Source organism: Dromaius novaehollandiae, chromosome 17, assembly GCF_036370855.1.
Source record: "Dromaius novaehollandiae isolate bDroNov1 chromosome 17, bDroNov1.hap1, whole genome shotgun sequence".
Lineage (NCBI taxonomy): Eukaryota > Metazoa > Chordata > Aves > Casuariiformes > Dromaiidae > Dromaius > Dromaius novaehollandiae.
The window spans coordinates 2,137,785-2,164,008 of NC_088114.1; the positions used below are offsets into that span (position 1 = coordinate 2,137,785).

Below are 26,224 nucleotides of genomic sequence, written 5' to 3' on the forward strand. Positions count from 1 at the left end.
GGCGGAGGTCTCGGGACCCCACAGCTCTGCTCTCCCCGCTGCCGGGGGGGCGACCGGTGCCGCATCCCACCACGGCTACTCTGCCCGCCGGCACGTGCTCTGGCAGGAGCATCGCGCCCACCAGTTCCTCCGCCCCGAGGGAAAGGAAGAAGAGACACCGGATTGTCTTACTCGTAACCAGGTTTATTTTCTCTTCCCTGCATTTCTGATACAAGGGATGTACCAAGGTCTCCACAGCAGCAAGTCTACTATAGAAAAAATAGTCATTAATCTCCCGTGGTAAAACCTTCCCTGCCCTACAAAGAACATCCGTGCAGAATACAGCAATGCAGGCAGGGACCGACGCACATTCATAGCCTTCTGCTCAGGTAAAAAAATGTATTAAAGCCTCTCAGTCATACAGAAATTAGCTACTCAAGAGAAATATTGTTGTTTTGCCACAGCCACCAGGGCGTTTACTACACAATCACATTTTATACGCTAGCTACAAAATTGGATGTAGTGTCTTATAGTGCAATATTTCTAGGTTTGGAGGACCAAGCTGAGAAGACTGCATTAAGATGTTTGCTAAGAACTGCACTCCTGAGGAGCGAAGGAAAAAAAAAGGAGAGCAAAGATTTTATTTCGCTGTGTTGAACAAATTGTTTCATTGAACAACCATTGTGCTCTGTTTAGACACTGCACTTTCCTAGAAGGAAAAAGGGATTCTGTGTAATATTTTCAACTATGGTACAAGTCAGTGCATAAGCCTCTCAACTACACAATCAACAACTGGTTAATACTGAAATCCTCTCTACGTAGAAAAACAAAACAATTTTACTAACATCTTTAATTTCTCTAGACTCACTCCGTTCAGTAGCTTGAATTCTCTGAATGCAGATATTCCTGTCTTCACTAACGCTTCCGATCACTCCTGTTTAACAGAGTTCACACGGAAAAAGGTCCCCAGCAACATCATTCTCCAGATGCATTTCCAAGAATTGCTTCTAAAAGAAAGGGTTTTTTTGAAAATCCGTTAAAGCAAGACAGAACAGAGGAAGATGAAATGAAGGGCATTTCTGTACTCGTGGTTGAGCGGTGCCAAATATTTTCCGGTCTGTCTGAAATGTGCAACACGTAATGGTTAAGAGGGCCTTCCAGGGAGCCAGGGGGACCGTCTCCGCATCGAGACGTGCGCTATGCGGTGGCTGCAGACCCCCCTCGATGGGCCAGGGAAAGCCAGAGGACGAGGCAGGGCAGGGCAGCCCGGCCCCGGGGGCTGCTGCTGGGAGACCCGGGCAGCCCGGCTCCGAGCGGCTCTGCCCACGCGGAGCAGAGGGGCAGAGCGCAGGGCGAGCCCCAGCACCACGGGGAGGGAGGGAGGGGAAGGGAAGGCAGAGGGAGGTATTAGCAGCCTCTGCGTGAGCTTGTTTTAGCAGTGAGCAGCAACAGGGGAAGGGGAGAAGGTGTCTGGCTTTGCCTCCCGTCCCAGGACAGGAGAAGGTACATGGCTTTCTTGTGCCACAGACCCACCAAGTACGGAGCCGCCGAGGAAACGGCCGTCTCTCCTCTCCCCCGGCCCGGGCTGAGGCAGGACTTGCAGCAGCATGAGGGATCAAGGCTGGGAAGCTGCAGACAGAGCTGCAGAGACGCTTTGCAAATTAGGCTCTGCACTTCATTAGAAAATGGCAGGAAGGGTCCTCACCTTCCCGACACACACACGCACACACACACACTTGTGCACACACCCACACACACCCCTTCCCCTTCAGAACCACCTGAAAAATCTGCCTGCTACAGGCAAACATCAATTGTTAAAATAAGGCCAAAGAGAGACAAAGCAATTGAAATAAATAGTTTGGCGACAAAGCAAATGTGGCTGTTACACAGAGGCCAAGTCTGGGCTCAAAACAGCCCATCTCCCTAGGGAAAGAGACTGCAGACCTAAAATGAAGCTTCTACCCAAGCAAGAGAAACTCTGCCAGCGGCGGTTTCCAGAGGCTCTCGGCAGCCTGACGCGTTCCCCTTCCAGAGGGCAGGGGCACCTGCCCCGCTTGAGCACTGCGCTGGGGCACAAGGGCTGCCCGAGCCGCGAGCCAGCTCTTGTACTCTGGAAGCAAAATCAAATTAAACCTTTTCTGCTCCTGAGCAAATTCAAACAACCCCTTTTGTCCAAAGCGCAGCTCTGGCAAGAGCGTGGCAGAGGCACCGCTGGCTCAGCACGCCGACCCCACGCCCGCTGCTCCAGCTCGTAACCTACAGCACTCCGATGCCTTCCGGAGAGTGGCAGGGTCCCTCTGCTTGCGCTTAACCTGCTGCTTCTTGAGTCTGGTGGCTCATTCAGTGGTTCATTCTGAGACAAACGCAAGGGCCTCGCACAGCACGAGGACATCAGGAAGCCCCCGCGCAGTACCTGACCTGAGTAAAGAGTGCGCATTCGTTGCACACCCAACGTTGCAGCCTCATGCTCGTCTCCTTGTGGGCTCAGTCATGTTTCTGCCTTTGTGAACCTTTCCACGGACTGGCTTCCACCCAGTAAAAATCCAGGCCATCTCCTGGGACAGGGAAAGGAAACCCCTCCACGGCAGCAGCTGCCCAGACTGCGCAGCCGGCTGGGGGTATTATGGTCACTAATCTGACCGGCACTTTTACTGTTCCTTTTACGCTCCCCTGGGGTTTGCTTTTAAAGATAATTTACATGGTTGACAAGTGAAGTGTATCGGGTCAGGCCCATCACCTCCGTCATCCTGGAGGAGTGCCCGAGCAGAACCAGCCCCGTCTAGCCCAGAAGCTCTTGCCCATAAACCTCTATCACCAGCTGCATCTCTTCAGCCCTGGAGTGAGCAGTCAGGTCCCACAGAGCTGATCCAACCTCCACGCATGGAGGCCTGCACCCCCAGCAGCAGTCAGCAGCTCTGAGAGCCCCCATCGCAGAGTCCAGGGCCACGGCAACTACGACAGCTCGAAGCCGGTGTTCATGCTGATGGCGTAGCGCAGCTTCTCCCGCAGGATGCTCTTCTTGCTGTAGTTGGGAAGCTTGAGGAGGTTGAAACACGTGGAGGAGGTTGGGAGACGCCCACCCGGCTCTTTCTTGCGGATGGTGAAGAAGCCCCGCAGCACACTGCCCAGCGTGTCACCAGTGTCCTGGAAAGGGGCAGAAACGCATCACCTCTGCACTTCTCTGCCGTGCTCCTTCCAAGCAGGGTGCTGCGCTCATCTTCCCTACACACGGGGCAAAAGGGCTACCTCAAAGCCCACTTGCTGGGCAGAGTGAGAGTCAAACCCAAGACCCCTGTCCCCCAAACCTGCTAGAAAGGAGCTTCGTGCAGGGTCCCTTTGAGGGGGCACAGGGAAACGGGATCAGAGGTACGGAGCACAGGGAGATCATAAGGAGAAACCACGATCCGGACAAGGGCTGTGTGGGAGGAAGTGGATGCAGCCACATGCATCCTACTAGCGTAGGGATGTTTTCACCTTGCCCCATAGCACACACCTCTCTATGCCTTAAAGCTTCCCCATCACAACAGGGGTGATGAGGGGGCTGAGCAGGGAAGGAGGCCTGCCAAAAGCCTGGCCGGGAAAGCACGAGGCACGAGCAGCAGGCTGCCTACCTGGTCATCAGAGACTTCCACACAGCGGATTGAAAAAGGAGGCTTGAGGTAGGCAAAGCCCAGAAGTGGAGGCCTGGAACAGCTGGTAACAAACTGAAAAAAAGCGATGGACAGTGAAAGACAGCAGCAGTGAGCGAGAGCGGGCTGGCTAACAAAGACACACGGCTAATGCCGGTCCAAGCAGCTGTTCCCTGCGACTACACCCGAGCATCCCACAGTACAATTCGGCAGTGCTCAGCCCTGCTAACCTGTGACAACAGCCATCTACACCGGACTACTCATGGCAACACAAGAGCGTTTAAAGGCACTCTGCTTCCCGGGCTGCCTCTCTGCAGGGGAGCAGAGTGCAAGTTCTGAGGCATCAGGCATTCTGATACATCTTCTATCACGGCAGAAGACACACAGACAACAGTAAGAAAACAGCCCTGCCCCAACCACCCCCAAATCCCAGGTTGGGCTGAAATGACTGTATTTACCTTGAGAAACATAGCTCTTTCCTCAGGGCTGAAGTCATTGGCTAAGATGTCCCAGAGCCAGATGATGACCCGGTGACTCCCGTGGAAGCCCCCGTAGTACACCGTGTGTTTTCTGGGAAGAGAAAGGACACACTTGTGTCTCACTGCAGCAGCAGGAGGGTCACAGCTGCCAGCTGACATGTCCTGGAAGGATCACAACTGCTGCCACAAGTCAGGGTTCACTGCTAGAGCAGATGCTGCCAGCACTGCTTCCCCACCAGTGCCTGCCAGCCACTTGATCAGAGCACAGAGAAGGGCAGAGAGAAGCTGTGCTCTCAGGAGACAGTGCGAGTGAGTGGAGGAAAGACCCTTCCCTTTCATTAGTACTTTGTCCAAGTTAGCTTTAAGCGACATGCTCTTCAGCTCCACTAGTTTCTGTCTGCTCCTCGGATTTCAATTAGAAGGAGCAGAAAGTTGGGAAAGGGTCACTTTGCTGCAAGCCTCCAAACAACTGCATAACGTATTGGGTTGGTCTGCTGAGTGAGAAGACCAGCAGACTGAGCTGCTCACTTACTTTAAGTCCTCGAGGTCAATCTCAGCATTGTCACCAGAGATCAGCCGCTGTAACTCTGGCGCGGAAAACATACGAATCCATTCAGGCTTAATGATCGACCTGAATCCGCTGATGAGCGCTGCTGTCTGACTCTTGATTTGTGTGTGCATCCGGAAGTGAGCCATGAGATGGATGTAGCTGATCCTGTGTGTGAGAGGGAAGGCAGCAGTGAGGGGGCTGGAGCTGCAAGGGACACCCACCTCTCCAGTGCAGGCTGCTGACCTGCCCCTCCAGCCCAGGGAGAACTAGCACTGCCTGGCAACACAACATACCTCCTCCTCCAGGGCACTGCTTTTTATTTAAGCAGCAAGCGTTGCTGCTCTACCCAGAGACTTTCTCCTTCCTGCCTCCTGGTCTGCCTTCTCATCTCCTAAATCTCCTTCCTAACCCAGGGACTAGCTGGCTTTAATAATCAGGTGATCAACCATGGCTGGGCAGCAGCTGATGTAGAGGGGAACATGTGCCCAGCTCCCCTTTAAAAGGGCAGATCCCCAGTGACAGGTACTTCTCTAGGTTTGAAAAGCAATCGCCAGAGCTCTGGTGCTGCCTGCGACAAAGCCCGTGGCTGATGAACCTGCCAGAGAGAGGACAACATCCCTAAGCAAGCCAGCAAGCAGAGACGGTTGGACTGGAAGGATTCTACAGATGCTTTTGTGCAGTTTTTCCATGGGTCTTTCAGACAAACCCAACTTACGAAAATAATTTGATCCTGCTGCATGTGGCTGTGCAGACAGAAGCACTGTCAATGCCTCACACTGGCTGTGTTTTCTATCTTGTTGCAGTTCAACATCTTTCAGACAACCCCTGGAACACGTGAATTGCTATGCAGTGCACGTGGAAGCACAGACCCTGCACCTGCTCACAACCCTCAGAAATACTGTGCATATGAAATGCTTTGCTATTACGAAAATACAGGCCTTTTTCAATTCCACAGGATTAACAAGTCATGCTCTGTAGAACCCTCACTGGGGCTGGAATCAACAGATTAAAAACACTTAAGAGATTTCCACTTTCATCCCAGGGAATAAAGAAGAGGTGCACCGTTTACTAGAGGGAGCCAACATCAGACTTCCTCTGCTTCTCAACAGTCACAACAATCCAATTTGCTAATTGTTTTCTGTCAGCTCCTGGACACACACTACCACAATCACGTTGACTAGGTTTTCAACTAGGCAACCTAACTCCGCTTTTAGGAGACAGAAGTGTTTCTAGATTGCTTCCACTTACACCACCTCCCCCACTCCCTCCCAGCTGCCCATTTGGGCACACATGTGCACAAAACCTTCTCAAGTTCCTCTCCTAAGTGAGCAGAGCAACATACAGGACTTTCAGCTTTCTCCCTGGGCTGACTTCTGACAAGCCGGAGAAAGGTCCCTTTCAAATGCAAACTCCCTGGTTGCAGCTCAAGAGGGGAAGAGACCAGGAACATCACATTGCAAAGCACAACTAACACAGATGAATCTTCAGGTAGGATCCAGCTTCCATTTGCCATTAAAGAGAACAACCCCCAGATTACCAGTTCAAACACACACCTGCTTAATAGAGATTTTATCCTGCTTTCATGATCACTGGAGGGGATAGCAAAGGAAAAAAAAAATGAAGGGAACAAAAAGGTGGGTTTGGTTTTCAGGCTCCAGAGTTGACATTTACGATAACTATCTAAAAGCCAGTTATCTGTGAAAATAGCTGCAGGGCTTAGTGTCTCCTCTGATTTCCTGTGTCTAAAGTACGACTGTCGACTACATTTGAATTCACCACTGTCTCTTCTGAAGAACAGTGCTTTATACAACTGCCACATGTTATCATTCTGAGAAGATCTGTCTGCTCCAAGGTGTCTTTGAGCATCTGTGCCCTCTATGTTCACGACTGTGTGCCTGAATTGCTTTGAATCCATCTGTCTGTATCTATCACCATCATTAAATCCTGCAGAATCTCACAGACTGTGTGCCTTTGACCTCAGAAGCGCTGTTTCAAGAAGTAAATTGTCAATTTTTATTTTGCAAATCGAATTTAATACAATTTCTGCCGATGAACTGTAACCAGTAAATTCTATTAAGATATTTATGGGCTCCTTCTACTCCAATCTATCTCAATTCATTCCAGATGCAAGCCCAAGGAACCAGAATAAAGTATTTTACAGTGGTGACCTTAAAAATCTAATTGCTGTACTTACTTATTTTCATTGGTAACGGGAATGGTCTTCCCTCCAGGAACAAGTTCATGGCAAACAAGCTGAGGGAAGAAATGATTGTATTGCTAATTACTGCCTGGAACCACAACGGAAAGAAATGCCATGCTAAGCTGTTACCTCCCCATAAAACATTTATTTTTACAATAAAACGGTAGGATTTAAAATTTAAGTAAAACCCTGCTTCTGCCTTGAACCAGTTTCACTTAACTATTGCCATAGTAATTGAACGGTAGGGAACTCCAGCTCTGCCACAAGTGGAGGCAGCCCGCCTTCGAGGAAGCCTCCTCTCTGGTCGGGTCCATCCCTGCTGAACCGCACGCAGATCAATTCCGAGCGCCCCAGGGGACTGTCACACGTGCAGAAGGCAGCAGCTGGACAACCGCAGAGCCCTCTCGTAGCCCAGGCTAACAGCGCAATCCAAAGCTACCTGCCCCGCGGATATCACCCGGGGCCGTCCGAGCGACCGAGCTCCTGGAGCTCGCCGGCTTTCAAGCTGGGCACTTGGTGCGGGAGACAGAGCGCTGAGAAAGCGAGGCTGCTGCTGGGAAGCTCTTCCTCCCTGCCCCGTCGGGCCAGGGCCTGGCGCTAACCGGCAGCACTGCTCAGACGCAGCGCAGGGACCCTCTGGTGCTTGCTACGGCAACACAGAGTCATGACTCACCTTTGCAGCAACACTAAGAAGCAGAAAATCATTATTCACATATTATGGTGGCCTCTGTGCTTCAGTTCCCCAAGGTCAGGAGAGAGCCCAGCAGAGGACCCAGCTCAACTCCCCTGTGCCCAACGCTGAGCCGCAGCTCGCGAGGACACGCAGTTCACTGGGGAACCACGGGCGTTACCCCACCTGGCTGCTTCAGCACAGCAAAAGCACAAGGCAAACAGGAACCCCCAGGTTTATTTTGAAGCTCTGAGTGCTGCAGCCTTCAGTATGTTACTACTGGGCTCTCCTGTGCTATTTCCTGCCTTTATTTCTAAGGTGGAAAAACCCCCAGAGTTGAAAATCTCAGCTTTCCTGAGGCAGCAGCAAGGCGTTCAGCGCACTGGGCAGTGGCCACTACCTCCTGCTTTGCCCAGCCGAGCAGCCTCCCGTTACCCTGCCCTCACCCGACGGGCACAGCTGTGCCAGTGCTCGGCTGCCTTGCCATGCGCCCTCTCCGCTTTGCAGGTGCGCTTAAGCTGCAATTGCTGCAACTCAGACATACTCAAGCCAGGTCCAAACCAGCCAGCTTGAGCATGAGACAGTGCAATTGCAATGCACATCTCAAGGACCAGCTGTCCCAGATCAACGCTCAGTGACTCAGTGGTCCCTGAGCCATATGCCACTGGGCCTTCCCCGCTGGCAGCACCCGAGCTGGCCGGCTTTGCTCTAGCTTGGCTCTGCCCCTGGAATTGGCACCGACAGCAGGATACACAAACAGCAAAGACTGTCTCATCTCTACGTATTTTCCAGGTACGCGCACGCAGCATCACCGTAACATCAGTGGCTGAGCAGAGTTATCTCAGTGACCGCAGGGCACAGCTGTAACCAAGTTCAAGGCTTCACAAGAGACTGTGACAAACAGCCTTTTCTTCTCAAGGCCAAGTGGCTTTCTGCCACGCTTCAAGTTTCTGTGAGAGAAACTGCTACGTTTAAAGAAAAGTAATTCTTCCTCTCCGTTCCCACAGGCACTTCTTTTAAAAAGAGTGGAAAACCAGGTATGCAGGGAAAGCACAAAACAATCTTTTTCAACTAGAAAAAAAAATCATAGTACTTGAAAAATCTTAAGGGACAGACAGCAGCCTCTTTGTAGAAAAAGTTGGTCTCTATCCACAACTAAATATTGAGTCAAGCCACAGAACCCTGCAGGTGAGTTCAGGGAACCTCTGAAGCTGAGCCAGTCTCACAGCACAGGCGTTTTGTATAAAAGGAGACCAGAGCTAAGCCCTAACCACAACCAAGCCCGAGGTTATTTACCAGTCTCCTCAGGATTCTCGGCCAGAAGGGCCATACAGAGCATCCAGCTTACGTATCAGGAACACAGATACCAGAGCAAAAAGCACTCTGGGGAGCTTGTGCTTGGACAGACTGGCTAGCTTGTAGAAGCTCAAGACCAGCTCTCAAAGCTCAGCAGAGAAAAACAGTGTTCTGCCGGCAAGTCAGACTACAGGCGTGTCTCTTGACTCTAAGGACCCCTTATAAGAACTAAGGCGTCCCCGTTCAGGAGTCAGACCTAGTTCCTCTGCCAACTGCTTATACTCAGTTTGTCACTTCTGGCATCGCAGGCTTTCCCACAGCAATGGACAGCAATCCCCAGCACCCCTCGCAGCAGAAGGCTCTTGCCGGTAACGTCAGCAGACAGGCGAGTACATGAGGTGAGGGAGACGCTCCCGCACGGAGGATCTAGTATCTAACCAGGAGAAATAGGGAATTGCCTGGGCCAGGCTTGTGGACTACAGGGGCCCAGAATTCTGCTGTTCACCAGCTGGCACAGGGAGGGCGCTTGGAACAAAGCAGAGACAAGATCCAATAGAGTAACTGAATGAACGCCTACCTGACCCATCACATCTTCATCGTAGGACAGAGTTAAGCCCAAGTCACTGATATCACCATCATAACGCTAGCAGAACAATAGAGAAAGGGAAAGAAGGTCAGTACTCAGCAGCAGGAACAGCAGCTCTGCATTTTTGTATTATTCTCCCTCTAACTGCTCCCCAGCAGGCACTAGGCAACAAAGCAGAACAAATACATGACTTGCTCAAGGTTATGGAGAGACCGCACAAGAGCTGAGGCTAAAACTTAGGAACTCCCAGTTCCCAGTTCTGGGTTTACCCCTTCAGGCTCCCCTCTCATCCCTGCTCACCCCAGTAATGACACAGGACAGCTACCTGCCAACCTGCTTCAGAATTAGCATGCAGTTCTACTAACATAATTATTTTCAGAGTATGTGTTTTTAAAGATGATCAGTATCCCAAAGGCATCTGCAAACCTAGTATTTCTAACAGTAATCAGTGATAGGGGATTTGAAGAACAGGAAAGGTAATGCTCAAACCTTAATTGAAGTGAGATTTTTATAGAACTCGGAGTCCAAGGAGGGAAGTTCATCTACAGAGCTGTAGAAGACACTGTGGTGGTGCCCAAGTAGCTGACTCAAGAAGAAGGAAGCAAACGGTACATCCACAACTATTCCCTGCAGACAAGAGTGCACACCTAAGTCTCTATGTAGCACTTGCTATGTGCAACACCACTAGTTACCTATGAGGCCTGCAGGATAGACCATATCTTCTGGAACAAGTATAGAAATGCAAAACACGTTGGAATTAGCTAACAAAACGACATCCTCTTAAAATCCACCAGTTAGTGGAGCAGGTGCAAAAAGGCAACCACAAACAGGAACTCCAAGGTTCCTTTAAAGAACTACCTTATGTGGAGAGGGTCATTCTGCCTTTCCATCCTCCTTTTAGCCACATACCACTTTATGTAATGTATGGGCAAAGGGACGTTTATGAGGTGTGACACCAGAACAGCACAGCATTCCAGCTAGCGTCCGCAGCACCAAGGAGCACAAACCAGTTACATCCCAGGTCATACCTCCAAAATGGTTTTTAACATATCCTTAAAAAAGTGCCAGGCTGCACTACCATTGGTATATCTACCCAAGCCATTTTTTCAACCTCACCTCCTCAGTTAACACCTCCCCAAGCACATAACTGATGTTCTCACAGAGCTACACCTGGACAGTGCTATACCAACAGTGACAGTATGCAAACGCAGTTCTTGTGTCTCACCTCATACACGGCCTTCCCAAGCATCTTCCCCACAAACTCAAAGAGCTGCAGGTAGTTCTCATGAATGTAGGATGTCGGGGATGGATACAGCCTCTCGTCACCGCTGGTTGTCTACACAGGCAGAGATAAAAGTATGATGAACTAGTATGCATCTGCTTGCAGTGGGCCATCAAGGTCAGCATCTGCAGCCCTGCATCATACCTTGAACAAATTGAGCGCAGGGTCAAACACCTTCTTTATTATCTCTTCCAGAAACTCTTTGAAGACACCATCCTGATCAATACCAGCCTCATCAACACCCAGATCATTCACAAACTTCACTCTGATCACTCCCTTCATGGCATTCTGGGAAAGCTGCCGTAGCTGTTCGTATCCATCCTACACAGACCAGAAGAGCCATAGGCCAGTCATGCAGGACGATGTCAAACATCCATGCAGACATACAGCAGAGACAGACGGACACAGATATACATCAGATCTGCATTTGTCATCAAAATTTACATCTGAAAAGACTGGCATTTTCATTAGACAAAACTCCAGGTTTGTAGCAGTATGAATTGAACAAAGGCCCGTCATTTTCCTGTAACATTGCTTCAAACAAAAGTTGAAGACAAACCCAAGGATTTCTCAGAAGAAGGCTGCCTTCGGAGGCAGAGCACTAGAGACCTGGAACCACACGATGTGGAAAACAATTCCATAACTACAGCAAAGGCATTACCCTGCAGAAGAGGCTAGAACAAGCAGGCAGAGCTGGCTAGCCAACAGTCACAACTACATAGCAATCCCTAGGCATTTCAGAATCCGAAAGGGACAGGCTGAGGTTTAAAAGGAACAAAAAGTAGGAAGAGAAACACCGAGGTGCTTATTCAACAGCTGCATTAAAATTTGTCACTTGCACAAAGGAGTTTTCAGTGAAAGTACATCCTCTGATTGATACAGTGATATTTTAAGAATATAAACAAAAGGCAGTTTGTGATTTAAATACTACAGTAAACAGACTGCTGAGTCTTACAGAAAATGGTACAATTCGGCTGATCAGATTCTTTGGCAAGTCAAACAAAAATCTTGTACTACCCTAAAAAAGTGCAAGTTCAAAAGAACACAAAGCAAAGAAGCAATGCAGCCAAGCACAGCCGGTGGCTGAAGACACAGGCACTCTCCACTGCCCCCCCCCCCCCCCAAGAGTCTGATTTAAAGCAGAAGCACATGCAACGCATCTTCTGCCCTTGAGTTACGTCTTGACTGGAAAGTAGGGCCCAGCCTGTGAACAGGGGGGAACTTTTCAACAGCAGTGAGATGAAGAGCAGCAATGAAAACTGGCATTAGAAAAACAAAAAAATGCATCCTCTGTCAACAAAAGAGTTCTTGAGCTGAAGAGAGCCCAGCATGCTTCTGCAGCTAGAAGCAGGGAGGAAGGGCCCCTCAGACCCTGGCAAAGCCCTGAATGTACAGACTCAGAGGGTGGTGTGCTTCTGCATGAGTGAGCAGGCATGTTTACTCTCTCACACTTATCAGGCTTTGACATTTAACTGCAGACATGTCAACATATGCAAGATCATTTGGCAAAGGAACAGTGTGTGCATGTAACTCAGACGGATGTCAAATCCCAGGGTCTGATCAAGGCATAAAAGGGAAAACTTTCCCAGCTTGTCATAGCTTAATGGTAACGTAACAGCGTTTGAACCTTCAACAGCGTTTGAAGGATTCTGAATGCGATGAGCAACAAACTAAATGCCAAGGAGAATTAGTTACAGTGTGAACAAGCCACAGAAATGCTGATGGTGTCTTTCAGGCCCTTACTTCTCCAAGTTTTGCACTATGCCTGTCTCAGGGAATGTGCAGTTCTGAAAAACTTCCAACAATGCTCATCACATTCAGGAATGACCTCCCCTGCCCAGGGCTGCCAGTAGCAGCCATGTCCGACTGAACTTGCAACTGTCACCAACAGAGACAGAACTGGCACTGAATTCCACAGCACCCAGAGAGAAGATAAAAACATATTCACACCACATCCTTGTCAGGCCGTATTAGTGGCTTGCTAGTTGGTTTCTGCAAGCCAAGTCACTTACCTCCAACATCCGTGAGCGACGGATAGTGATGTGTGTGACGTGAGGCGATGCAGAGCTGGTTTCAACAAGCCCAAGTTTCTCCTTCTCCTTTGTAACCATGTTTCGGAAAAGAAGCACCCTCTTAAAAGTAAAAATGATGTGTAAGTCTTCATCCACAGCGAGCCTCATCCTCTAGCACAGCAGGGCTTTCAGAGGCTTCTGACACATGCCAAAACCAGCTCTTGGTTGTCCTGCTCCCAAGTAGGCTCCACTGATGCCACTATTACCTACTCCTCACTAGAAGCAGTGAGATCTGCTTCCTTGTTCCCCAGTTGGGCAGAGAAGCCCCGAAGCTCTGCTCTGGTAGGGACAGGGTACCTGACAATACTGAAAGGGAAAAGCTCCTCTCCTATCACCACATAAAAAACCATCATCTCTGCAGATTTACTAAACAACCAGCTTTCTGCATGCAGACTCTTTCCAAGGTCACATCAGGCACTGCTGGCTGAGTTTAAGCAGCTCCCCACACAAATAAGTTTTCTCCCATTGAAAGACACCAAGACAGTTTAGAGGAGATATGTGAGAGCAAAAAACAAAAAAACAAAAAGCCACACAGACCCTTGTCTAACTGGCATTTCAATCATGAGCTCCAACCCAGGAAACACTGAAGACATGTCTCTTCTATCCCAGGACCAGCTAGGTCACTGGCTTTTCAGCCTCCATCCTCTGCCCCTGTCCCACTCACGTTCTTGTGGGGGATGACGTGAGGGATGTACTGCAGGAGCAGCTGGGCTCGTTTCTTGTCCTTGTCCAGCTCCTGGAAGAGCACGCTGGGTTTGAGGTCCCTTACAAAGAAAGGCACAGATTCAGAGATCCCTGAAAGATGTCCAGGTGTGGTAAACCACCAGTGGTAAGAAAGAAGAAACTCAGAATGCTCCCAAAGATGACCTGAGCTTGGAGTGCACATCTAACAAAACCAGAGACACTCGGGCTGTTAGGTGCCGAGTCACTTTTCAAAGCATCGCTCTCCATGAGCAGCAGCTAATTACACCACAGAACAGAAGCAGAATAGGAGGGGAGTTCTTAAATCTAAGCAGGTAAACAATGTACGGAGCAGTTCTGATCTTGATCTCAGGGATAGAATGAGAGAGAGAGACCAATTTAAAGCAAGGGATCCCGAAAGAGCCACCCAAAAGGGAGCTGATGCACTAGGACTAGCACACAGGTGGACATGGCCCTTGCCTTGGGCTGGGACACTTACTTCCGTAACCAGTGGTCGTCGGGAGCAAAACGCCTGCGGCAGTCCCTTTCGTACAGGACCATGAGCCAGCCGTGGACAGAATGAAAGAGCTCCAGGGTCTCCCCTCTGGCATTCTCTGAACAAAAGGAACAAAGCGGTAGTGTCTAAGGGCACCTTAGACAACAGGAGTGTCTAAGAGTGACATGCTGCTCATCAGCCCCACACTAATAGTAAAGGCATGTTTCTCCTAACCTGCACTGCCTTCAGAGGAAAGGAAGAGATTGTGTGTCCCCCAGAAAACACAGAGCCTCTTCTCTGACCAAAGTCAGAAACTCTTAGCCACACGAAGCCATCTCAGCCAGCTCCAACACAGCCATCAGAACAGAAACGGACTGTATCATTCAGCTGTCAGAACGGAACTGCACTCAAATTATACCAGCATATAGATCCAAAGGTCCCTTCCAACCTCCACCATTCTGTGATCTACAGACAATAATACATCTATGGAGACTCCAGCAAGCCTGCTCTGCTTTGTCAAAGCATGACATTACATTCTTGTCCAATACCTGGTCCAGTCATGCGAGACTTAGCCTCTGGATGGCAAAACTAACATTCCCATCGTGTCTGGTACACAAATTCTCATTTGAAATAGAACAGTGCATTGTATTTAGTGCCAAACATGATAGCAGTATCTGGACACCAAAACACTGGAACATATTTCCAAGCCATACGCAATACATTATGCTTTTGTGCAAAGTATTAACTAGCAGAAGCTTCAAATTCCAAAATTAATGCCATTTATTGTTCAGTGGTATCCTCAATTCAAACTACTAAAAGCACTTACCCACGATTCCATCCCAGATCATCTTAAACACAAAGGAATTCAGAAAAGAAGAGATGGTAACAAGCTCTTCCAGTTTGAATGAAATCTGCTCTTCATAGACTTCTATGTCATCAAGAATCCTATCAGAGAAAGCAAACCCAAATATGCAAATGTTAATTTAATTCCCTTTTGAAATTTTCATAAAGGCACATTATCCTTTAGCAGCAGCTCTTATTTCTATGACTGACAGCTATGAGGAACTAGAGCCATAAACAACTAAACCTTATTTATTGGTTTTGATCGATATCTGATCCTAACAAAAGACGGTATAAAAGGTCTGCGATATAAGCGAAGCCAATACTTCATGGCAAGAAGGACCTGTGCACTAGTCCCCAAAGAAAGCTTTTTCATCAGCCAAGCTAAGAAAAACCGTCTCTACTGACAAGCAAGGCCAACTCCCCCTGCCCTTTGTGCTATGCAAGTCAATGACCAAGACAGCAAAGGAGTCATGAAACGAAGCTGGGAAGCATTCCTGCAGCAGCATTATACCACCGTTCCTCAAAGCTCACCTGGGTTCATCAAAGTGTTTCCTTTGGACTGATGCAACCATTGCCCATAAGCAGTCGAAAAAAATCTTCTTTCCCCCCTCCCTAGCCAATGCTGTAATATTTCATTACCAGGTCAGGCAGCGGTATATCCCTTAAGAAGCAGCACAAGGCTGATGGGACAGTCCTTTTGAAGTCCCTTTCTATTTCTTAGGATTTTATTAGAAAAGCCTTCTGTTTACTCTGCCTTGCCCAGTTATCTCTATGCAAAGGCAGTAATGCCTTAACTATCCCTCTTGAAACCTAAGGAACACACAAGAGCTGCACATTACAAACCTAAAGAGCAACCGCTGCTTGCTACCTACGTGATAAGGTGGCGGGAACAGTCACAGAAGAGCATCAGCATGGCCAGCAGCCTCTTAGATTCCTCCGTGTCATTATTCAAGCACTCCAAGAAGAGTTTTAACCCACCCTGTGGTCCCAGCTCACAGATAAAAGCCCATAATTTAGGCAACAGGTCATCCAGGTAAGTGAGGCCTAGCAACGGAAAAATATAAAGCACACTCAGTAGAGCTGGTTCTGCCTGCTTGTACATGCAGACAGAATCAAATGTGACTTGGAGCTGACACATCCTTTTACAAAGGATCCTTTTTCCAAAGGGAACACACATACATTGGGCTACCAAACATCTGCATTAACAAGAGTTGTCCAATCACAGGGAAAGCAAAAGAAAGCTTTTAATGAGGCAGTAACAGTCTGCATATCTGCAGCCCCTTCCGACCAGTTATTTTGCAATTTTAGAAAAGAATTAACTTCTGTGACCCAGTCATCATTACAGCCATCTTAGAGATGAAAACACCCAGGACAGGGTTGTACCTGTGGTCAGCACTATAACCAAAAACAAAACATCCAGAGCTCTGGACTCACTCCTCTACTCCAGCCGCTAGACCCAAAGAGTACTTATCTCCTCCTCCATCCATTCTTAGACAGGTAATTTGTTCTTAAGATGTATGAAAGCATTCACACAGCACATAAAGATTAATATTGCTAGCCTTCTGGAAAACACTGAGTCAGTCTTAAGGTTGATATGGAATAAGCAAGGTTTCATTATAGGAAAACTTGCTTCAATTCGTATTCTGGAGAGTTAATGTTTGATAAAGAAATGATGAATGTTATTGATCAGATGTATGATTCAGGGTGGAACAAGCTTTCCACCCAGCCAGTCAATAAAATGTTGTCAGTAATAAAACTACCAACAAAGTCAAGAGAATTTAATAAGAAAAATCCATTTTTTCCTTCCCATTTTAAGTGATCTGAAAAGCACACACGTGCCCTGACCTGTGAGTATCTGGAGGCGGATCTGTGTTAGCGTCGTGAGCGTGGTTTGGTATAGGACACAGATACTGCACACTTTCTGCACCTCTGCCGAGTCCACTCGCTTGCCCCCAACAGGCTTGAGAATGTTGCGGACAGACGCAGACTTCTGGAAAGCTCGCTTGAAAAGATCTGGTAACAGAGAAGTGCAGAAAACATTGGCCCAGGAGACAAAAGTTCTATTCCAAACCATTTCTTACCCCCAGCTGCTTGGCAGCCCTACAGCGAGGAGGATTTTAGCAGACAGGTCACTCCATGCACAGTAGGTTTTCGTGGATTTTTTTGGCAGAACACTGTATAGCTGCTAGCAATGCAGAAGGTGGTTTCAAGGGAGCCATTACTCCAGAGCTTAAAAACCTTAACAGAACTGCAGTAACCACAGGATCTAGTCTTATGTGCGGCAGCTGGAAAACAGCCAGATCACAGCTGTCTTGTGCCAGACACTTTTCTGCAGAAACACAGGCAGACCCACAAGCCAGTTTCACCTCGCCTTCCACCTGGGAAGCTGGCCTCCCCATCTTGCCTTCAGAAATAATAAGCTATGCAGTAAGCAATTCAGCTACGAGGGAAAGAATAGAAAAAAAATAAAATAAGCAAATATTTTCATGGCACCAAAGAAAGAGACTTGCCCCAGCTCACAGAGGCTGCCTGAGCAGGAATTGCAAATAGGAGAGATCACATCCCATCCCCACCTAAGTAGCAGCATCTGCTGCAAGAAATTACTCGAAGCTTTCAGACTAGTGGGAAAGTCAAACTCCTGTGACACAGAGAGAGATACACATGCACGCACAAACACACATATGTACACACACACACGCAACCCGCCAGAACTGACTTTTCATGGGGAGGCTGTTCTGAGGGGAAACTGGCTGTGCTGGCAGCTGAGCCATTTCCTGATTCTCCAGCAACTTCTTGCTGAGCACATCACTGAAGAGGATGCGGATCATATGGACACCCCAGAGATGCTGCAGCTGCTTGGTCAGCAGAGGCATGGACTCATTCAATCTAAAAGACAAGTTGCAGACACATGTTAGAAGGGAAGCTGGAAGAAAACACTGGACAGTGGCACTTGGATACATTTAGTCAAAGCACCCAGCCTGCAGTTGGTCTTCACAGGAAGAGCTGATACTGACACACTCAATGCAGGATCTGCGTATCGCCACTGTTCAGCAATCTAACCACACTTTACTGAATTTCCTCAGGTAATAGTCTATGTATGAATGTAGCAATTTAAACAGTGCAGATATAACCTGAAACACCTATGAAGTTATTCTGCACAGGGTCACACTGTTCACCTCAAAGCATGAAACATATTGAAGCTTAAAAAGATATATACATAGAGCAAGTGAGCGAAAGAGCAAGTGAATGAAAGACTTAAAGCTTATCTATCACCATAAGGTTCTCTCCACTTACCCATAATCCACAGTCTGGGAAAACCAGCCCAGAACAGGATGCCAGTGAGTGAGGTTGGATTTCTTTTGTGAAACATACTTCTGGCAGTAGGAGAGCATGTGAATGAGCACACCAACAAAATGAGCTGTCTCCTCCTCAAGAACTTTATCGTTCAAGGAGCCCAGGTACACAAGGTTACCTGGGGGAACAACCAGCACAGAAAAGACTTAAGAGGAACAGATGCTGCAGGACAGTGAGTACAGGCAATGAGGGCTTTGGGTTCATTCTATCTCTTTTCAGGTGTGCAGAAGGGTTACTGGGAAGAATGACTATTGGAGGCTACCCCACAGCAAGCCATTTCCAGCACACAACAACCGCCAAGGTGATGTGTCACTTTGGTATCCTCCTGCAGCTTTCTCAGCTGCATCCCATCCCATCCAAGCTACATACAATCAATGGTTATTTATTTCCCAAGTTCCAAGTGTTCCTCTTGTTACTTTTACAGAAATGTGATCTTAAATATTTCAGTAGCACATCTATTTAGGCAGGTTAGGTTCAGGTCTGCCACGCTGCAAGATTCACCCACAGCCCAAGTGGAAAGCTAGGAGAGAGAATGCTTCACAGGTAGGCATGATGACACGTCTACAAGAACAGGTCTCTGACCTTGCTGCCATTTGCAAGTGCCTTCTTAATATGCTTAATGCTAAATCATACTTGCAGTATCCTAAAATAAACCTTAGTTATTATTTTAGAAACCAGCTAAGTAAGGATAAAAAAAACCCAGTGGATTGGAGGCAACTCTGACCCATGGAGAATGAAGACTCGACTCAAAGCTCTCCTCCAAGCACAGTAAGAAAGAAGTCTTGCAGGTGCTTACCCAACAAGCAGAGAGTGTGGCTCCCCTCCAAGCACACACAGACATCTCGGCATTGGGCCTCGCGACTTAAAAATAAGATGAACTTGCGGAAAAGTTCGTGAGATTCTATCACTGCCAGACGCTGAAAGACAGAATTCAACAAACTGCAAGTGAGATTGAGTACCCTCACAGAAAACAATGCACCTGACCTGCCACTAGCGATTTGAATTGCCTCTTCTTTCCAAATAAAGCACCAACTTGTAACTGTTGCACTGAAGAGAGCAAGTCTTTGAAATGAAGCTGGCCTAAGAAATAGATTTCTAATATCACAGGCAAGTAGGAGTCCATGCTAACCAAAAAAAACCCTTAGAGGTGAATATGCCACGTTCTAGTTGTAGACAGACCTTCAGCTGTCTGTCTACAAAAACATGCACATTTTGCACAAAGCTAATCTCTGCCTGCACTGAGCTACACAGAGGAGGAGACACATTAAATTAGATTAACCTGCTATTTACAGCTATGATCCTTTTCCATATGACAGACTGACTTCTGCTTTGGCTACTTCCATCATAACAGAGATGGAAGGATAAAGGCACGCAGAAATTCCAGCTGTGAGTCACATAAGACTTTCTTTAGGATGGGCACACTGGAGGTAAAAACTGAAATTGTAGTTCGGTCCTAAAAAGGAAACTGCAGCTTTCTCTGGACACACTCACTATAGAAGCCTCTGAAGTAAGTTTCCATAACAATATCCCACTTTTATGTCTGTTCATCCGGTCCTGCTAGTATTGGTTTATTTGTTATAGTCATCACCATATCTACTCAAGTAGAAAGCATATTTGTGACTTCAATTACACTGCAGTTCTGACTGCACCAAAAAAGAGAGAGTGAGCGAGGATGAGAAAGCGTGCATGTGCACACATTTTAAAAGTCCAAATACAAGCAGCAGCTGTGCCACGATAGTTATGGGCCTCAACTGACATCTGGGGCTAGGATCCAGATGTTGGGCAGGGTGAAAAAAGGAGTCCCACTTCTCCATTAAAATAAACAAAGGATAGTAGCAAAAGCATCACTTCCATTTTATAGTGGGGGAAACTGAAAAATGCATTAAATGAGCCTCCCCAAGCCACAGGGAGCAGCCTGTGGAAAAACAGAAGAACCCCAACTTTCAAAGTTACACCAAAGGCATAAGAGCAGCCCTCCTCACTATGCTAAGGCAGTTAAAGGACACTTCCATTACTGGAAATGTTTTTTCCAATGTTATAGCCAGCATGGACAGTCTAGCTCATCAGCCCTCTGGCATTAATAACTTTTGTGGTATTAGAAAGCCAGACAATGCAGAGGGTAGAAGGATCAAACACTTTCAAAAGAGAAAGTTGAAACTGAGAAAGACAGAAATGCTAACGCTCTATTTTAAGAGGTGATAAAATGAATAATGAGTGGCCTTATGTGATATTCAATGGACTTTTGGTACTATTACATCACGCACTTACCTCAGGTGTTAGAGTAGCAAGATGAGTCATTATAGCAGGCACAGACATGATATGTATCAGAAATGATCTCAAGAGATTGTCTGAAAACTGTGCAGCAACCACTGGGCTACAGAGAGAAAAATATTTGAGTGTGAGAAATCTGCTCTAGCACTGTACAAAACAGTCATTCTAACCAAGCCATTCTGGACTGGCTGATCATTCTATTCTCATGAGGATGAACTGTTGGAAAAAAAGTTTCCTTACACTTCTGTTATCATAGCAGGTTCATAAAAATCAATCGTGACTCAAGGGAACGTAAGCCAAACAGTTCACAGCATAATATTCTTGAAAGCACATCCACTCTACCCAGCACACCCTAAATATTTTCCAGTTCATCTCTGAAGTTTCCTCTTTCCCCATTGTCATCAAGTAGTAATTAAGTAGCTGTTTTCATTAGGTAGAAGTTCAGTGACTTATTCAAGGACACCCATTGTTATGCCACTGAACATCACATACTCACGATCCCAGCAGACAGCTAGGGAAGGAATGTGGCACAGAATTAACCACTGCTGTCTTAAAGAATGCTCATTACTGGCTGCAGATTTCTAAACTGAAGAGACATGAGCTCTGCAGGGATGAGCTCAGAGTAACAGTTTATTTATTTATTTTTTCCTTTAAAAGTGAACAGACTGAATCATTAGAGAGACTTACACCCAGTTCAGGGACAAAATTTACCGCTGGAAATTGAGTAACAGGTACATCTGCATCAGCAGCTCATTGTGAAGTGGCACAACCATTCTCATCCAGAGAACACCAATCCCTTCTGATGGTTCAGCAGAAGGGCATACAGACCCCATACTGGAACTGCGCTCCAACATCTAGTCTTACACTAACACTTATTATTAACCTACAGATTTCTGACATGAAAAATGACTATAGCGGAGTAGGCTATCTGCCTAAAGCAGCTTCTTTCATCGAGGCAGTCACTCAAAGGCACAAAGAGAGACTGGCAGAATGAGAAATCTTCAGAAACACAATAAAGACAACTTTGGCTGCACATCACCCGAAGCAGCTCTGGCTGTCTTACCGCAATGCAAGAGAGAAGATGGCAGTTAAAGAGCCTTTGGACAAGGATGGTCTGGATCTTGCCAAGCCATTAGTTAGCAAAATCTGGAAAAAACAGTAAGAAAAACAAAAACACTGCAGAGCTCAGAAAAGGATTATGACTACTCCTGAAGGACACTGTGCTCGTTTTCAGAGCCGAGGAAACAACCAACCAGTAAACAACAACAACAAAGAAACAGTTGCAACAAGTCATCTGGCAGAGCTAGAAGGGCTTCAGGTTAATAGTGGCATAACAGAAACCACACTAAAGAAGCACAGATCACCAGTGCTCCACGTCCACCTCCTGCCTGACACTCCCCCCACCCCAGAGATCGTAAAAATTTCCTCGGAACAAGAACAGCAGCACAGGATCAGGGTTTGTTTTGAATAAGTAGAAGCACTAATTGCATCAGCCTCAGACTGACCTGCAGGACAGAATAAAATCCCTTCTGATTGAGGTGTCCCATGATATTTGCACAGATGTGGTTCATGGCAGGCCGCAGGGTTTCACCTTCGAGGATAAAACAGTGATGTTACTAAAACCGTATCACAGCTGTACTGTTTATTCCCTTACATGCCATAAAACAGTTTGTCAATTCATAAGTCTCTCTTACCAAAATTTCTTGCCCTTCTATGCAAAAAGCACTATTTTAGCAGCATTCCACATCAAGTTCCAGTAAAATGGATCATTTAAGCCAAAAGAGTCACATTTCTTCACTATAAATATCTACCTCTTCTATGTGTATTTCCCACAATATCCCAGAGCTAGAGCCACATTACGTTATACTCTGAATGCTCTGGTATGTGAGACTTTGCAGGGCTATCAGAAACTTGCAACACTGAGCTGCTGCTGTTCTAAGGGAAATACCTTCTCTAATCCCAAGGGAATCCTTACTGCCTCTTCTGTGCTGTGTGCAAGCACCGAAGCGTAATGAATCTTTGTAGAAAGTATGGGGAGAAGGCAAGGTGCAGAAACAGCACTCAGCAGATTTTAAGAGCAAATCACAAATCACCGACTAAAAGTATTGAAATGACATACTGAATTGATGCACCCACCTTTTCCCCGAAGGATTTTCCATGTAGAAGTGTCTGTGAAGGTGACAAGCATTGTGAGGTGCAAATTGACTAGTTTGGAGTCTTGTAAGATGTCAGGCTGCAATAACAAACACCAGCATTAATAAATCAAGTTAGTTCCGTGCCAAACTACAGAACCATTAGATGTAGGGAGACAAAACACAGTGAAATTTATATTTATTTATTTTACCTTAAGTTGCTTGAGAAATTCACAGCAAAACCACAGAATATCTTTGATCTGCTTGATCCACAAGAGCGTGAGATCCTTGGAGAGTGCCAGTGACACATACCACACCTGAGGATGGCAGGGAACAGATGCGAGCCGTGATAGGTTTTTGTGCTACTGATTGGCAAAATACATTACCAGGAAGCCTTGTAACAAAATGATCTCAGCGCACTGCTCATCCCAGCAGTGGAGCCAAGCTATTTCTCTCCCCAGAACTGACTTGATCAAAGCACACAAACTGCCTTTTACCTTTCATAGCTATACACAGACTAAAAATGTCAGAGGGGTACGGAGGAACCTGTCCAAGCATTCCCCACGGAATCTCAGCAATGTTTGGGGGCTTTCAGAAGCTAATTCAAACATCGCCAACCTAACTCCCCACACACAGAATGAAGGAAAAAATAAATCCTACTGACCTTGGGCTCATTCTCAACATCCATACTATTAAGAATACAACGGCACAGCTTTTCAAATCTCTGAGAAAAAAAAAAGGGGAGAGTCATATCAGTTCTAATTACAGTAAGAATTACTTGGGAAAAGCATTACAAACAGCTCAGAAGGGGGTGCAAGAAGTAAGGTACCTCTGTAATGGAACAAATGCTCCAAACACACATTCCCCATGGACTGGGCCAGCGGCTCCTTCACTGAGAGCACATCTACATTTCATGCTACAGCTATGCAGAAGAGCTCTCTCCTGGAACATAGTACTCATCAATAGTAGGAATTTCTCAGCCTTCCCAGCTAAACTGCCTCCCTCAACAGCATGGCATGAAGCCAGGAAAAGCACTCTTTGCACTGCTGGGGCTCGGTTGTTCTAGCTGACCATCATGGCTCTCAGCTGAACTTGGGGCTCATATCCAGAACTCCTTAATTCCTATTTCAGTCCAGTTGCATTTACCACGTGCTCGTGAGTTATGAAGCCTTTCTGAGCTACAGAACTTCGCTGGCATGGTTGCCCTGACTGGGATTATTCTCCAGAAACGAGCACAGTCTAGTCTTTGGTCCAGCAAGGGACTGGCTTGCTGCTGGAATGGGAAGAGGAGGAAGCAGAACACACATATCTCAGTGACGCACTTAGCTACTGTAATGCAGAACTTCAAATGGATGCCAGGCACTTAAAAACCTGTATGCAATATACACATTTGTCTTTCATGCAGTAAAAACAGAGAAGAGCATTTGTTGTACTCATACCTTCCTCAAAAGCAGTGATGTTAGTCGAGACAGAGATTAGAAAAAACAGCCAACCAAATACCCCTTCCCCCTGCCAAACCAAACACCAACTGCTCCTGCAATTTAAATATAGCCTTTCATTTTCCAATTCTTTTACTTATAATTAGCCTTCACACATCCCTGGGGCAAATACCATCTTCTCATAGACAAAGACACTACAGCAAAGAGCTCTACCCTGAAACCACACATTCAGGGTACAGTCAGAAAAGCAGCTGTAGTATAAACAGCTGTCACCCTTCCCCTACACCCTGCCAGGACAGCCCTGTCAGCTTGCCACAATGTACCTGACTGGTGCTGATGCAGCTCACAAAAACATGAATTGTTGAATTACCAAAGCTGGCCTGGCCACCAGAGAAAACATCCGTCAAACTGAGCCCTGAATGGGGAACTGCTACTAAAAATTTGAGGGTCCTTTGATTTGAGTCCTACCCACAGTCCTTTCCAAGAAGGACTAAGAGACAGATCAAATTTCCAAAGCCAAAATGTATTGCAGGAACCTACATGGTCACTAGTCAACAATTTAAACATATTTAAGATGCTAAATATGTAATCCAAAGAAGGAAACCATTTCAGAGTAACAATCTTACCTCTTTGTCCTCTTTAAGATTAAATACAAACAGCAGTTTCCTAGCAATTCTGAAGACAGAAAGAGCACTTCTTTTACTTGAGCCAGATTCATTTGCCTCAAAGAAATCCTCGACTTCTCTCCTAGGAAAGCGAAGAAAAGAACCATTGCTAGTTAAAAGGCAAGCACACCTCTCCAGATAAAAGGAGCGAAGCGTGGGGGGTAGAATTTCACACACCTTATCTCCCTCTGCAGGCGGCATCGACAGAGAAATCTCCTGATCAAAGCTTGGATCTGAATGGCGGCTCGCTCTCTCTCCTTCAGCTCCCTCCGCTCCTCCCGAGCCTGGCGTGCTTTATCAAGGAACTGGGCTTTTGAGGACTGGCTTGCACTGAACATTTTTACAACCTACCAAAAGGTCGTTTAAGTAAAAAAAGAATCATTGCAGTAAACATCTGAGGAACTGAGAGCAAAGAGGATGAAGCACACAGGCAAGGGCAATTCTTCAAAGTACTTCTGCACTAACTGAGCTGACTACCTGCATCCCAAATTTAAACAGGGGAAGTAGGATATCCCACAACACAGAAGAAAGGCCTGCAAAATACAGCCCGGGAAAGGCCAAAGTAACTTGGCAAAGGGATAGTAATGAGAAAATATAAAAGTCAATATCAAAACCATTCCAGCAAACAGTTTGCAACCTAAGGTGGACAAGTAAATTTTATGAGCAATAAAAGCAGTGTCCTGTCACTGTGTCCCACTCCCTGTATTTCAGCTCCCCTCTCCCAGTCTTGTCTGTTATCTGTAACGCTGATATACAAGAAAGTGAAAAGAACAATACTATACTTCAGTACAGAATGGGAATGGCAGGAAGGACTCTTAGAAACTACTTTACTGCCACTCAACATGAAATGTATATACTCAGCAAGACCTTCACAAATATCGACAACAAACTCGCCTGAGAGTTTGCTTCCCCAAAAGAAGCGACTTCTAATCATCGACGCGCAGACACGATGCACCTCCCCCGGCTTCCACCGGCTCCTGCACAGACGAGCACATCACCTGCAAGTGATTTGGGGATTTACTCTTTACCTCTGCAGCCCGAAGCCCATTTGACCAGACCGACCTCCGACCCCCCCTCGGGAAAGCAAAAAGTCAGAGAAGCGTCAGGAGAGAAGCCGCAGCGGCGCTTAGGTGCGCTCACAGGCGCCGGCAGCTCCTGACACTTCAGAGCGGGGAAGCAACGGTTTAAGGCGCGGGAAGGCGCGGGCCGGCCCTGCCCACCCCGGGCCCTGGGCAGCGCGGCGCAGCGGGCACGGCGAGCTCGCCTCACGCCACCGGCGCGGGGCAGGACCCACGCGCCCCCCCGGGCCCCGGCGCCGGCCTCATCCCTCCCTGGGCCCCCCCCGCCCCGCGCGCCGGCTCCGCAGCCCCCGAAGCGCCCGCCCCGCCGCCCTCACAGCCACCTGCGCCGGCGGCGGCGGGGCCGGGCCGCGGCCGCCCCGGGGCAGCGCCGATCGCCGCCAGGCCCAGGCCCCGGCCCAGGCCCCGGCCCAGCCCGGCTACCCCCGCCGCGTGCGCCGCGCTCTGGCTCCGGCCGGCAACCCGCCCCCCCGCTGCCGTTCCGCCCGCCCACCGGCTCCACGCCGGGGGCGGCCCGGGAC

General features: G+C 47.6%; 1 protein-coding gene across 4 annotated transcripts in view; it reads right to left on the reverse strand.

The window, feature by feature from the left end:
* Nucleotides 1–162: 162 nt before the first annotated feature.
* Nucleotides 163–26,224, reverse strand: part of UBE3B (ubiquitin protein ligase E3B) — a 26,198-nt gene continuing 136 nt past the window's right edge. The window contains exons 1-28 of one of the 4 annotated variants that reach the window (XM_064521881.1): nt 26,027–26,180; nt 25,519–25,622; nt 24,802–24,971; nt 24,586–24,706; nt 23,185–23,244; nt 22,733–22,837; nt 22,525–22,621; nt 21,894–21,979; nt 21,452–21,534; nt 20,386–20,491; nt 18,914–19,034; nt 18,058–18,235; nt 17,480–17,649; nt 16,609–16,776; nt 15,636–15,807; nt 14,747–14,865; nt 13,924–14,038; nt 13,408–13,507; nt 12,684–12,803; nt 10,816–10,992; nt 10,615–10,725; nt 9,879–10,016; nt 9,381–9,446; nt 6,832–6,890; nt 4,620–4,802; nt 4,067–4,178; nt 3,591–3,683; nt 163–3,123 (exon numbers count right to left, since the gene is read on the reverse strand). In XM_064521881.1, coding sequence (XP_064377951.1) covers nt 2,932–3,123; nt 3,591–3,683; nt 4,067–4,178; nt 4,620–4,802; nt 6,832–6,890; nt 9,381–9,446; nt 9,879–10,016; nt 10,615–10,725; nt 10,816–10,992; nt 12,684–12,803; nt 13,408–13,507; nt 13,924–14,038; nt 14,747–14,865; nt 15,636–15,807; nt 16,609–16,776; nt 17,480–17,649; nt 18,058–18,235; nt 18,914–19,034; nt 20,386–20,491; nt 21,452–21,534; nt 21,894–21,979; nt 22,525–22,621; nt 22,733–22,837; nt 23,185–23,244; nt 24,586–24,706; nt 24,802–24,962 — 3,213 coding nt within the window. In that variant the 5' untranslated portion in view covers nt 24,963–24,971; nt 25,519–25,622; nt 26,027–26,180 and the 3' untranslated portion in view covers nt 163–2,931. Of the gene's footprint in view, nt 3,124–3,590; nt 3,684–4,066; nt 4,179–4,619; nt 4,803–6,831; nt 6,891–9,380; nt 9,447–9,878; nt 10,017–10,614; nt 10,726–10,815; nt 10,993–12,683; nt 12,804–13,407; nt 13,508–13,923; nt 14,039–14,746; nt 14,866–15,635; nt 15,808–16,608; nt 16,777–17,479; nt 17,650–18,057; nt 18,236–18,913; nt 19,035–20,385; nt 20,492–21,451; nt 21,535–21,893; nt 21,980–22,524; nt 22,622–22,732; nt 22,838–23,184; nt 23,245–24,585; nt 24,707–24,801; nt 25,490–25,518; nt 25,826–26,026; nt 26,181–26,224 lie in introns of those variants that run through there. The other 3 variants (XM_064521882.1, XM_026114592.2, XM_026114593.2) reach the window with 3 other exon arrangements.